Source organism: Erythranthe guttata, chromosome 14 (genome assembly GCF_056151865.1).
Source record: "Erythranthe guttata isolate IM_541 chromosome 14, IM_541, whole genome shotgun sequence".
NCBI lineage: Eukaryota > Viridiplantae > Streptophyta > Magnoliopsida > Lamiales > Phrymaceae > Erythranthe > Erythranthe guttata.
In genome coordinates, this window is record NC_142546.1 from 1,772,559 (window position 1) to 1,784,582 (window position 12,024).

Consider the following 12,024-nt stretch of genomic DNA (forward strand, 5'->3'; position numbering starts at 1 on the left):
ATATTGTCAATTCTATGTTCGCTAACCCAGACACTAAAGTACCCTAACCCCCGTCTCCAGTGTAGTTAGAGTCTACCCACAGGTCCGACGTCTCCGTTCAGAACCTGATATTAAGAGAGCATTTAGGTCAAGTCCTTAAGGGCTACCCGAGGTGCATCACGTCTCCGTTTCCACAACCCGAGCTATGCTTTCCTAAAATCAAACGAGAAATCCTCTCTCGAGTTCATTCCCATTTAGAATCAATTCAATTGTTGGCCAAACAATCGAAAGCATTTAATACAGGAAAACATAAACAGAATCAAAGAACGACAAATAGATCACAGATCTGGAAATCAAAATCAATATATACAAGGTTTCATTTCCCTAAAAGAAAATGCTCAGTTCATTACAAACATAGCATCAAAATGAAGAACACGAGAAATTATAAACTAAACGTAAAGAAAAGCTTATGAAAAACCCGAGTCGAAACCCTCGTCGAAGCTTCCCGCGAAGAACTGGCGAGAACCGAAGAGAAAACCGAAGAAAAAGTCGAGAGATGGTCGAGATGTGAAAAATGAAAAGGAGACCTTCTATTTATAGTGAGATATCAAAGAAAAATATCTAGTCTCGATTTTTGTGCCCAGATCGCGATCTGGGCTTCTTGGATCGCGATCTGGCAACCTCGAAAACTGCCCACCGCCTTCCCAGATCGCGATCCAGGAAGTGCGGATCGCGATCTGCCCCAACTTTTCGCTGCTACTGGAATTTGCCACCAGATCGCGATCCGGTGATGCTGGATCGCGATCTGGCCTCTGCATCAACTTCAAACACTGTTTTGACCCTTTTTCACCCCGAATTCGACAATTGTGCATTTCACAAAAGTTGTAGCCCTTGAAGTTAGCTTTCTAAATCCACTTGAATCAGCTCAATCGGAGGTCGCATGAGAAAGTTATGCTTTAAATACCAAACACTGCCACAATCCGCGAGAATGCACTTTTGCACGTGTTTGGTTTGGTTCTCGGCTTCGCTTCCAAAATCGTCTCGAATCGGCAAAAATAGCTTATCTTTACCTAAAATATAAATAAAACAAAAACAACATAATATATACAAATAAAGCCGAAAACTCGGACGAACGAAGACCAAAACTCGAAGAATTGATAAGTGAAAATCATGCAAAATGAACACTTATCACACCCTCAAACTTAGATCTTTACTCGTCCCGAGTAAATCAAAACAAAACAACAACAACCCAAAAACAAAAACGACGAAAGCAAAAAAAACTAAACCTAGGCCACTAACGTAGGGAAACACGATTGCATTTAGCGTATGCAACAAGCCGTTGAACCCCTGGGTACCCCCAAAGGACGAGTTGTGTCTCGTGAGGGTTTTCAGACAACACACCCACAAAGTTGCCGGATTGGTCAAAGCATTGCAATTAATTCGAAAGATGAAACGAGCTAGATAACCTAAAATCTTAGAATGGCATACGGCTTAAGGTATTCGACTTTCTTACCGACGCAATTAGTTGTTTCTACACCAAAATGAAAGATAGACTCAAGAATCCGTAATTAAACAATAAACACAATTATCGAGGGTTTTGAGTAGAAATGTGGGTGAAAAGTAAGTTTTGATTCAGAAATTCAAAAACTCGAGTTGGGCATAAGTAGGTCTATTTATTCAAATAAAAGAAATGACAACTACAATATTTTTGGTGATTTTCATCACAACTTTTTCGTTATTTTTTCATTTTTTTTGAAATGGGCATAATCGTGACTCGTGCAAGGCTCGACACCATTGTGTTATCTCCCTGACCCATGTATCGAACTTTAGTCCAAGAAACCCCCAAGCTCGAAAGCTCGAGAGACTTAGGCGACGAGGTGCACCCAACGGGTTAAGCTCGAGTCAGAAAGGCGGGGAAATCAGAGCGTGAATCACAACAATACCACAAATTATTATTTTTCTCTTTTTTTTTTATATATTTTTTTTTTTTACATCGAACATAAAATAAAAATGTAAAGACCATTGATAGAACTTTTAGCCAACAACTGGAAATCGTGAACACATAATTCAATTCTAACTCGCCCCCCAAACCTCAGGCTATTATACCCCTCAGAAAAATGCGCTCAAGCTTAATCGGAAAGGATTCGAAAGGCTATCCACACAAGTTGCAAAAACGCAGTCTGAAGGTTCATCTATAATTAGCCGGTGATCCATAATTTCAATTTTAAAATCAACTAGCCCATCTACTAATTCATTAATTGCTTTGCTTCAATAGAACCCGGAAATGCAAATTACACTCGATCCTAAATGAAATGCATGTGACAAACATAACACAATTACGGAAATCGAAATACATAAACGAAACTAAATTATATGATATGCATGAAAAGACCAAATCAAAATAAGCTAAACTCACCCCCAAACTTAAATCATGCATTGCCCTCAATGCGAAAAATAAAAGATATGAGAAAGAAATACGCCCTGAACAGTCGTGCCGCAGATTGATCAGTGTTCTACGGTTGCGAAAGTGTTCTTTGGTTGCACGGGGTGCCGTGGATTTTGGCACCGAGGGCGAATTGCCGGAGTTGTCTAGACTTCCGAACTTCTTACTCTTCTTTCCTTGGGGACGAGATACCGGCAAAAATCAAGAAAGATGGGTGAAATTTAGATTTAAACCAAAAAATGCAAAAATAAAAGAAAACTAACAAAATAAATGACGTAAAATAAATAGTAGGTTGCCTCCCATTCAGCGCATGTTTTACTGTCGACGGCTCGACATGATTTGGTCGGACTATGTCCAATCCAAAACCTTGTAGATTGCGCATCCATCCATCAGTCTTGAAACATACTTTGCAATCATATCATGGACTAGATTGCAATCTTGCAGTGCACATCCCATCCCATGGAACTTTTCGTTTGCTTTGGAAATCAGTCGGTAGGAGACTAGGATGAGTTGCTTGCCTACCGATCTCTCAAACTCGTATACAAGATATTCGAGCTTTGGAGTAAGCTCTACCTCAAATTTGAAACTCGTCTCCTCGCTCACACTCAAATCCGGAGTTACGATGTGGATAGGATTTTCTTCGTCAAATTCCGCATCTACCATCATCTTCATCCCATTCTCTTCACACGCAAAAGTATCTACAGAACTGGGATGAATAATTCCCTCAAGGTGCTCAACCTCATCGTTTATACGAAAATCTGTAAATACCGCGTTGTCTTCATAAAGGATGGTCGGATGTGGTTTATGAATGTGACATCTATGAAAATTTTCGAAAATATTTGCCAGGAAGAGGAGTTCGTCTTGTAAATAGCACAAGTGCTCATTTGTCTGTGCAATTCCATTTTCTGGGTTCAACCTTCGATGTCTTTCAATATCCTCCAACTCTTGTTGAATGTAATCAGCTCTGGATTGAATATCGTAAAGAGAGATATCAAAAATTGAGGCCATCAATGTATACAAATCTGCAAAAACAAATGAAAAAAATCAAAAGAAAAAAAAAAAGAAAAAATGTCTAAAGTAAAGTAAGGATAGTTGGTAACGATATTAGTAAATTCAAGATAAACTAATTCCCCGGCAACGGCACCAAAAACTTGATACGCGTAAAACCTACGTATAAATAACCGCAAGTGTACAGTATCGCGTTTTGTAGAATAGTGAATTCCAGATATCGATCCACAGGGAATTAAGTTCCTAAATCTACCAAGTACCGTAATTATACTATCCTAAACTTTATCTAGACGGGAGAAAAAGATGGGAGATGACATGAAGCCAAAAGGAAACAAAAATAATAAAAACAACGGTCCGCTAGTATACGCGAGGAATTCCGACGTGTGATGGCTTCTAGGGTAAAATCAACCAGTGTACTATCGATAAAGATCTACAAATCGAAATATATTGTCAATTCTATGTTCGCTAACCCAGACACTAAAGTACCCTAACCCCCGTCTCCAGTGTAGTTAGAGTCTACCCACAGGTCCGACGTCTCCGTTCAGAACCTGATATTAAGAGAGCATTTAGGTCAAGTCCTTAAGGGCTACCCGAGGTGCATCACGTCTCCGTTTCCACAACCCGAGCTATGCTTTCCTAAAATCAAACGAGAAATCCTCTCTCGAGTTCATTCCCATTTAGAATCAATTCAATTGTTGGCCAAACAATCGAAAGCATTTAATACAGGAAAACATAAACAGAATCAAAGAACGACAAATAGATCACAGATCTGGAAATCAAAATCAATATATACAAGGTTTCATTTCCCTAAAAGAAAATGCTCAGTTCATTACAAACATAGCATCAAAATGAAGAACACGAGAAATTATAAACTAAACGTAAAGAAAAGCTTATGAAAAACCCGAGTCGAAACCCTCGTCGAAGCTTCCCGCGAAGAACAGGCGAGAACCGAAGAGAAAACCGAAGAAAAAGTCGAGAGATGGTCGAGATGTGAAAAATGAAAAGGAGACCTTCTATTTATAGTGAGATATCAAAGAAAAATATCTAGTCTCGATTTTTGTGCCCAGATCGCGATCTGGGCTTCTTGGATCGCGATCTGGCAACCTCGAAAACTGCCCACCGCCTTCCCAGATCGCGATCCAGGAAGTGCGGATCGCGATCTGCCCCAACTTTTCGCTGCGACTGGAATTTGCCACCAGATCGCGATCCGGTGATGCTGGATCGCGATCTGGCCTCTGCATCAACTTCAAACACTGTTTTGACCCTTTTTCACCCCGAATTCGACAATTGTGCATTTCACAAAAGTTGTAGCCATTGAAGTTAGCTTTCTAAATCCACTTGAATCAGCTCAATCGGAGGTCGCATGAGAAAGTTATGCTTTAAATACCAAACACTGCCACAATCCGCGAGAATGCACTTTTGCACGTGTTTGGTTTGGTTCTCGACTTCGCTTCCAAAATCGTCTCGAATCGGCAAAAATAGCTTATCTTTACCTAAAATATAAATAAAACAAAAACAACATAATATATACAAATAAAGCCGAAAACTCGGACGAACGAAGACCAAAACTCGAAGAATTGATAAATGAAAATCATGCAAAATGAACACTTATCAATACACTCACCAATTAGGGCATCTGTAGTGCCACTCCCAATTTATTATTTTTGTCGGAACATTAAAATATTGGGAGTAATTGATGATTTTAACTCCTCTAGTGCTTTTCTCCAGCCTCCCTAAATGTGCAATGTGGCAAGGGACTCCCAATTGAAGTGCCCACAGTTAATCTATGGTTGGGGAGTGTATGTGGAGCCCTTTTTGATTATTTTAATGTATTTTCTGAATGCGTGCCAACCAAATCTGACTTTAATTATTTATTTTTTCTTTTTCTTTTTTTCCATTATGATAAGTAATAATTAATTCTAATAATTATTTAATTATTCTATAATTTTTAGAAATTACAAATTTAAATTTCATTGATTTTAATATTAATAGTAAAATAAATATTATATTTAAATTCATTAATATGGTAAAAGAAAAACTTATATTTTAATTTTAATAATTCAATTTCACTATAATAATACAAGAAATATTTATTTTACAATTAAATCTAAATTTTGTAAATTCGTTAATTTTAATTTATTTGATTGGTCCACACATGTCTCTCATATTCATAACTTTTATTATAAGAAATTTCAAAATAAATTTTCATGAAATTTAATTTTACTAAATTCGATCACATTATAAAATATAATACGAACAATGTGAAAATAAAAGAACATTAAATCACAACTACAATTAGAAATACACATAAACAATAAATATTTAGACATCTTCTTCTCCGTAGATATTCCACAAATGGTTCATTAAATCATATCTCAAATCTTCATTGGTTCGTCGATTGCGGATCCGACTAAGACGTGCTGAGATATAGGCTGCCAAAATCGATGGATCTCGTTCATATTGAAGGGGGCGGAAATTCTCTTCTGGAAGTGGTGCCCATGGTTCGAGGTCAGTTCCACGTTCATCTTCTATAATCATATTATGGAGTATAATGCATGTTTTCATTATATTACATATATCCTCTTTTGACCAATATCGAACGGGTCCTTGCGTTATACCCCATTTAATTTGTAGAGCACCAAATGCACGCACCACGTCTTTTCTAACTGATTCTTGTTTTGCCGCAAATAATTTTTCTTTCGCAGTGGTGGGATGAGCAATGGTTTGAATAAGAGTTGCATATTTGGGGTAAATACCATCAGTTAAGTAATAACCCATCGTATATGAACGACCGTTCACAGTATAATTAACCGGAGGCATTCTACCATGTATGATATTATCAAACAGTGGAGAATGATCCAAGACATTAATATCATTATTTCCACCCGACATGCCAAAAAATGAATGCCAAATCCATGTATCATGCGATGCAATTGCTTCTAAAATTAAAGTTGGTTTGTGGTGGTGACTCCTGTGTGTGTCGTGCCAAGCAGTTGGACAATTTTTCCATTGCCAGTGCATACAATCTAAAGATCCAAGCATACCTGGAAAACCTCGGGATTCACCTTCTTGTAGGAGACGATGGATATCATGTGCGCATTTGGTGACCGCAAGTACTGTTCTTCATAAAGTTCGATTATCGATGAACAAAACTCTCTTAAAGTTTCATTAGCAGTGGCCTCCCCTATCTTTAAATATTCATCACAGTAATCAGCGGATGCTCCATAAACAAGAATCCGAAGTGCAGCAGTTATCTTTTGAATAGATGAGAAGCCAAGACGACCACGTCCATCTCTCTTAAGGATGAAGTATCTGTTATGCTTTTCAATATCATTATGAATATGAAGAAACAACTCCCTGCGCATCCTAAAACGCCTGCGAAAATAAGATGATGGAAAAATACAATTTTCAGCAAAATAATCTTTCCATAATAAGTTATGACTCTCTTCGCGATCACGATATATATATTGTCGCTGATGCGGTTGTTCCTCAGATGCTAAAATTAACCCGGGGATAAAATTAATCATTTCTTGAGATTCTTTCTCCATACGAAGAGAAAGAAGTTCTTCCTCCTCTGAAGATGAAGATGAAGATGAAGATGAAGAACTAGATGATTTAATGTGAGAAAATTCATTTGAAGGAAACCATCCAGATGAAGAAGCCATATTATGGGATAAAATTTATTGTGCATATATAATTCTATCAGAAGAAAATATTTATAGAAGCTGGAAAATCAAGATAATTGAAGTTAAGAAAATCATTACAATAATTGAAGTTGAGAAACCAATAAGATAATTGAATTTAAAAAGATAAAATAATTAAAGTTGAGATACTCGAGAAAATAATTGAGGTTCGGAAACCAATGAGATAATTAGAGTTGGAAAAAAAGTAAAAAATAATTGACAAAATATCTAAAATTGAGATAATCGAGAAAATAATGCACTTATAGACAGTCTGTAAAGTTGAGAAAAAATAATTGAGGTCTTCTGACATGTCTACAACACTAAAATTGAGAAAATCGAGAAATCTATCCACAAAATCTATCCACTTAAAATCTATCCATATATTTATCCACTAAAAATCTATCAACAAAACCTATCCACAAAATATCTATCTACAAAATCTACTGACATGTTAAAATCTATCTACAAAATTCTATAAATACTAGTTGTACATGATGTTATCATTCATCCCTCCGGTTTACTTATAACAATAAAGTTTTTCAATTTACTAGGAATCCACGTTTTCCCTTCAATTATGGAATCAATCCTGAGTATAGCTCTCAACCACCACCAAAAAACGAGTCTCAAACATTTCCTCAACAATTTGCATACAATCCTTACAATTTCAATACACAATCACAACCATTTTCACAATTTTCCTATAATCCTTTCGTCTATGCGAGACCATCTCAAATACCAAATCAAGAGCAATCACAAAGTACAAGCAAATCAGGTAAAAAGACCAAGGGTCTAGGGCGAAATAAAAACTGGAATATGGAAGAAGATGAAGCATTGTGCAAGGCCTGGTTACGTGTTTCAGAAGATGCAATAGTTGGTACTGACCAACAAAGAGGTAGGTTGTGGGAGAGAATTAGAGTGGAATTTATATCTATTTTAGAATATGATCCAGGTAGAAATGCGTCAGGGCTAGCGCACCGATGGAAAATCATTCAACATTGTGTAAGCAAATTTTCTGGATATGTTCGTACGATTGAGAGAGCTCAACGTAGTGGAAACAATGCAGAAGATAATGTAAGTAAATAAAATTCATATATGTATTTATATATAATTTTCGTTCAACCATTAATATATTATGATTTTTGTTATAGATGATTGCATCAAAACAACTATACAATGACAAAGAAGAGCATCAATTCAAATATGACTCTTGTTGGATGATTTTGAAAGACACTTCCAAATGGTATAATTATACCATTGAGCAGAAGGGAAAGCAGAAAAAAACTTCCAAAAAAAAAGGGTTGAAATTGATTTGGATGATGATGAAATTGAAGATTCATCAAATACCCAACCTCCATCATCTGATCAATCAGCCCCAGCTACGACTCCAACTTCAACCGGCCATGAAATTGATGATGGGGTATCTAATGATGGCGCACATGGACTACCACGTCATCATGGTCGCAAAAATGCAAAAAATGCTAGAAGAAAGAAAAATCTCGATTCCATCGATTTATTTGTAGAGGAGTTTTCTAATATGAGAAAAAAACAATCAAGTCGCTTTGAAGAGGAGGGCATTAGGAGAAATGCAATCGAACATCAGAAATTACAAGCTAAAATAGAAACAAAGAGAATGGAAATTGCAGCTAAACAAGAACATCAACAAAAACAACGCGAGCAAGAAATAATGTTGATGGATCCTCAATCGGCACCTACAGAGGAAGGTAAAGCTTGGATTATTGAACAACAAATAGAGATCTTAAGCCGTATTAGAAAAAATAAAAACTAATTTTATGAAGTCTTTTTCTTTAATCTATTTATGTCTAGAGTTGGAGGAATGTTCTAACAAGCTTGTTCAATTTACTACAATCTATTATGTATTTTTGTTAATTTTATTTCATTTATGTTTGTTGAATGTTTTGTATTATTTTATCAATATAAATATAGATACAAACAAAATAAAATAATACATATTACAACGTAAGAAAAATGGTGACTAATATTTAATTAATGTAATCTAATACGAAATTAATTTAATTAAATACAAAGAATCAAATTTAATTACATTATTATATTTACTTTCTTAATATTTTATTATTATTTAAGATATTTGAACAAATTTTTAGGGAGTTTTAAATGTACCACTAGAGAACCTTTTTTTAGGGAGTGTTAAATGTGGGTCCTACTTTTTAGGGAGATAGTAAATTGTGTAGGTGGCATGTGGACCCCACTATTTGGGGAGTGTTTTATTGGGGTTTCACTACAGATGCCCTTATCATAAGGCACATAAGGGCCTTATGTGATTGGGGTTCAATTTGTTGGCGTGAAAAGACCCAAATACACTTTAAATTATAAATTTCAAAAATAATCCCAAATAAAGTTTTCAATTTTTCTTTAATTCAGTAACTTGAAGTTTCAGAAAGGCCCTCTTCTTCCTTAAGTCATTGGTTGGTTTGCAATTTTCAAAACATACACTGAACATAGCTGACTGCCGCTCTCCTTCCGGCGAACACTCTATCCAGTCTCACTTCCATCCATATCCTCAGCCTCCGCTTCGCCCCATCACTCCAACATTCTCTCTGAAGAAATTCGGTTCGGTTTGAAGCTAAGATTCAAGCTCATTATTCTTCTGCAAAACCCATCAATAACCCGTGAAAATCCAAGAAAATATCTGCCCCCATCGAAAATAGAGTTTTTCAAAGAAAAAAATTCACGAAAAAAAACTAATTTTTGCATTTTTTGGAGTCTTCTCCGGCGTCTCCCGATAGTAGCTCCCCATTATGCAAGGTACTTGATGCCTTCGGATCCAAACCTCCCCGTTGTTTTTCTGCTTTTTATCATCTTTTCCGATGATGGCGTCGATTAGGGCTTTGACAATGGTGGCGATTAGAGCTTTGCCTGGAGTTTAGTAATTTGTTGGGCTTGCTAAGATTCTAGAATATGCAAAAGAAGAATCGGCTGGTGTGGAACTGGCAAGGAAAAGTTGGCGGTGGAGGGAACGACAAGAGCGGAGGAGGCGGGTGGTGGAAGGAAGGGGCGGCGGCGGAGGCATTGGCGGTGGCGTGAAGATGTGATTGCCTGAGATGGTGTTGTGAGTTTGATGGTGGTGGTAATTTCAGTGGAGAAGAAGAATTTTGGGGAAGACATGTTCTTTCTCTCTGTATGGAAACAACCGCTTGACGAGGTGATTGCAGGTGGTGGCGGTGGGAGTTCGCCCGTGGTCGCGACAATTTCAATGGGGAAGACGCAATTTACTCTCTTTTCATTTTTCTTTCCTTTTTTTTCCCAAAAAAAATGTGTTTTTGCTTTTCCTTATTTAAGAAATTTTAAAAATTGCAATTTGATCCAAAGTTTTGGATTAATTATACTTGAATTCAATTTGATTTTATGTTTTGGAAAATTACGATTTAATCCCCTAATTTAAAGTTTCAAAAGTTTAGTAAAATTGCAATTTGATTTCTATTATATTTTTAATATTATTGTGTTAGACTGTAATATTATTCTGTTACCATAAAAAAATAAAAATAAAAAATCAAGCAAAAGAAATTACCAAGTTAAGAGCGTCCTATTAGGATTATGAATATAATAATCCTTATTCCTTATCGACGTTATAACTTAATTAACGGAGTTCAAATTCTATTAGGATTCTATCTATTTTTTCTGTTTATATAAATCATGAATCTCCTTTTAGATTTTTGTTAAACTAAATTTCCAAAGTTATTATTTTTTCCTTCACAGAGAATGGAGAAACGAGTGGAGAGAGAAACCTCTATCGAACTTCCTGAAGAACTAATCGAAGAAATCCTATACTTTTTGCCAGCCAAAATCCTGTTGAGATTAAAGTGCGTTTCGAGATCGTGGAATTCTTTGATCTCCAGCAAAAGCTTCATCAAAGAGCACGCCAAGAAATCGAGCACCGACGGAAATCTCGACCGTAGTAAGCTGATGTTAAACTACGATGAATCCTATAAGAATGTCCGATATATGCGTGTATTTTGCCAACCGAGAAGCCTCGTTTCGTGTCCGATTCAGAATTTATTACGTAAGGGCGATCCCGTCGACACGGTTCTTGATAGTCATCGCATGAAAGAATCCGGTTACGATATTTAAATCGATGACATTCGGATATTGGGATCGTGTAACGGGCTGATACTCATCAGCGTCAATTATTCGAGAAAATTATTTCTATTGAATCCTTTTACTAGAAAGACGAGGAATATTCCACATGCCGCTTCTTTTACACGATCGGAATTTTTGAGCGTACAACCTTTTACGTACTCGTTGGGGTACGATGAGTACGCGGACGATTACAAGATTGTTTGCATAATTAGTGATTATGCGAAACCCTGTCAGACACACATCTATAGTTCCAAAAATAACACTTGGAAGAAAATCGAGAGTTTCGACAAGGGTGTTTTGTTGGATGATACTGGCAAGTTTGTGAACGGGAAGCTGCATTGGCTGGCCGCGAAAGACGACGGGGTCCGCGAGATTTTTTCTCTTGATTTGAGGAAAGAGAAATATGAAGTTGTGGCTCGTCCAGAAAACTATTCGAAACGCGTTCGGCCGTTTTTGAGAGAGTTGGGAGGCTATCTTAGTTTGATTAGTTTAAGTAGTAGCGTCGACGATATTAGTGTTTGGGTTATGATGAAGTACGGCATGAGAGAATCTTGGACTAAGATTTGGACGTCTTCGAAATTGGATTATCCGGGGAGGGTAATTTGTGGGGCGTCGCCGTTGTGTTTGAAGAAGAATGGAGATATCACGGTCGCTTTTGGAAATAATGTGGTTGTTTATAACGGAGGAAACGTGTTGCGGAAGTCCCGAGTTGATATGCTTGACGGTGTGATCGACTCGGTTGTTTATGTTGAAACCCTCGTTTCACCATTTGGTGATGAAGAACATGGCCAATGA

General features: G+C 36.8%; 1 protein-coding gene across 1 annotated transcript; it reads left to right on the forward strand.

Annotated features, from left to right (window-relative positions):
• The first annotated feature begins 10,851 nt into the window (after positions 1–10,851).
• On the forward strand, positions 10,852–12,024 carry LOC105963285 (F-box/kelch-repeat protein At3g23880). Its single transcript, XM_088814288.1, has 2 exons — positions 10,852–11,057; positions 11,316–12,024. The coding sequence occupies exons 1-2, from the start codon at positions 10,852–10,854 to the stop codon at positions 12,022–12,024; spliced, it is 915 nt and encodes a 304-aa protein (XP_088670414.1).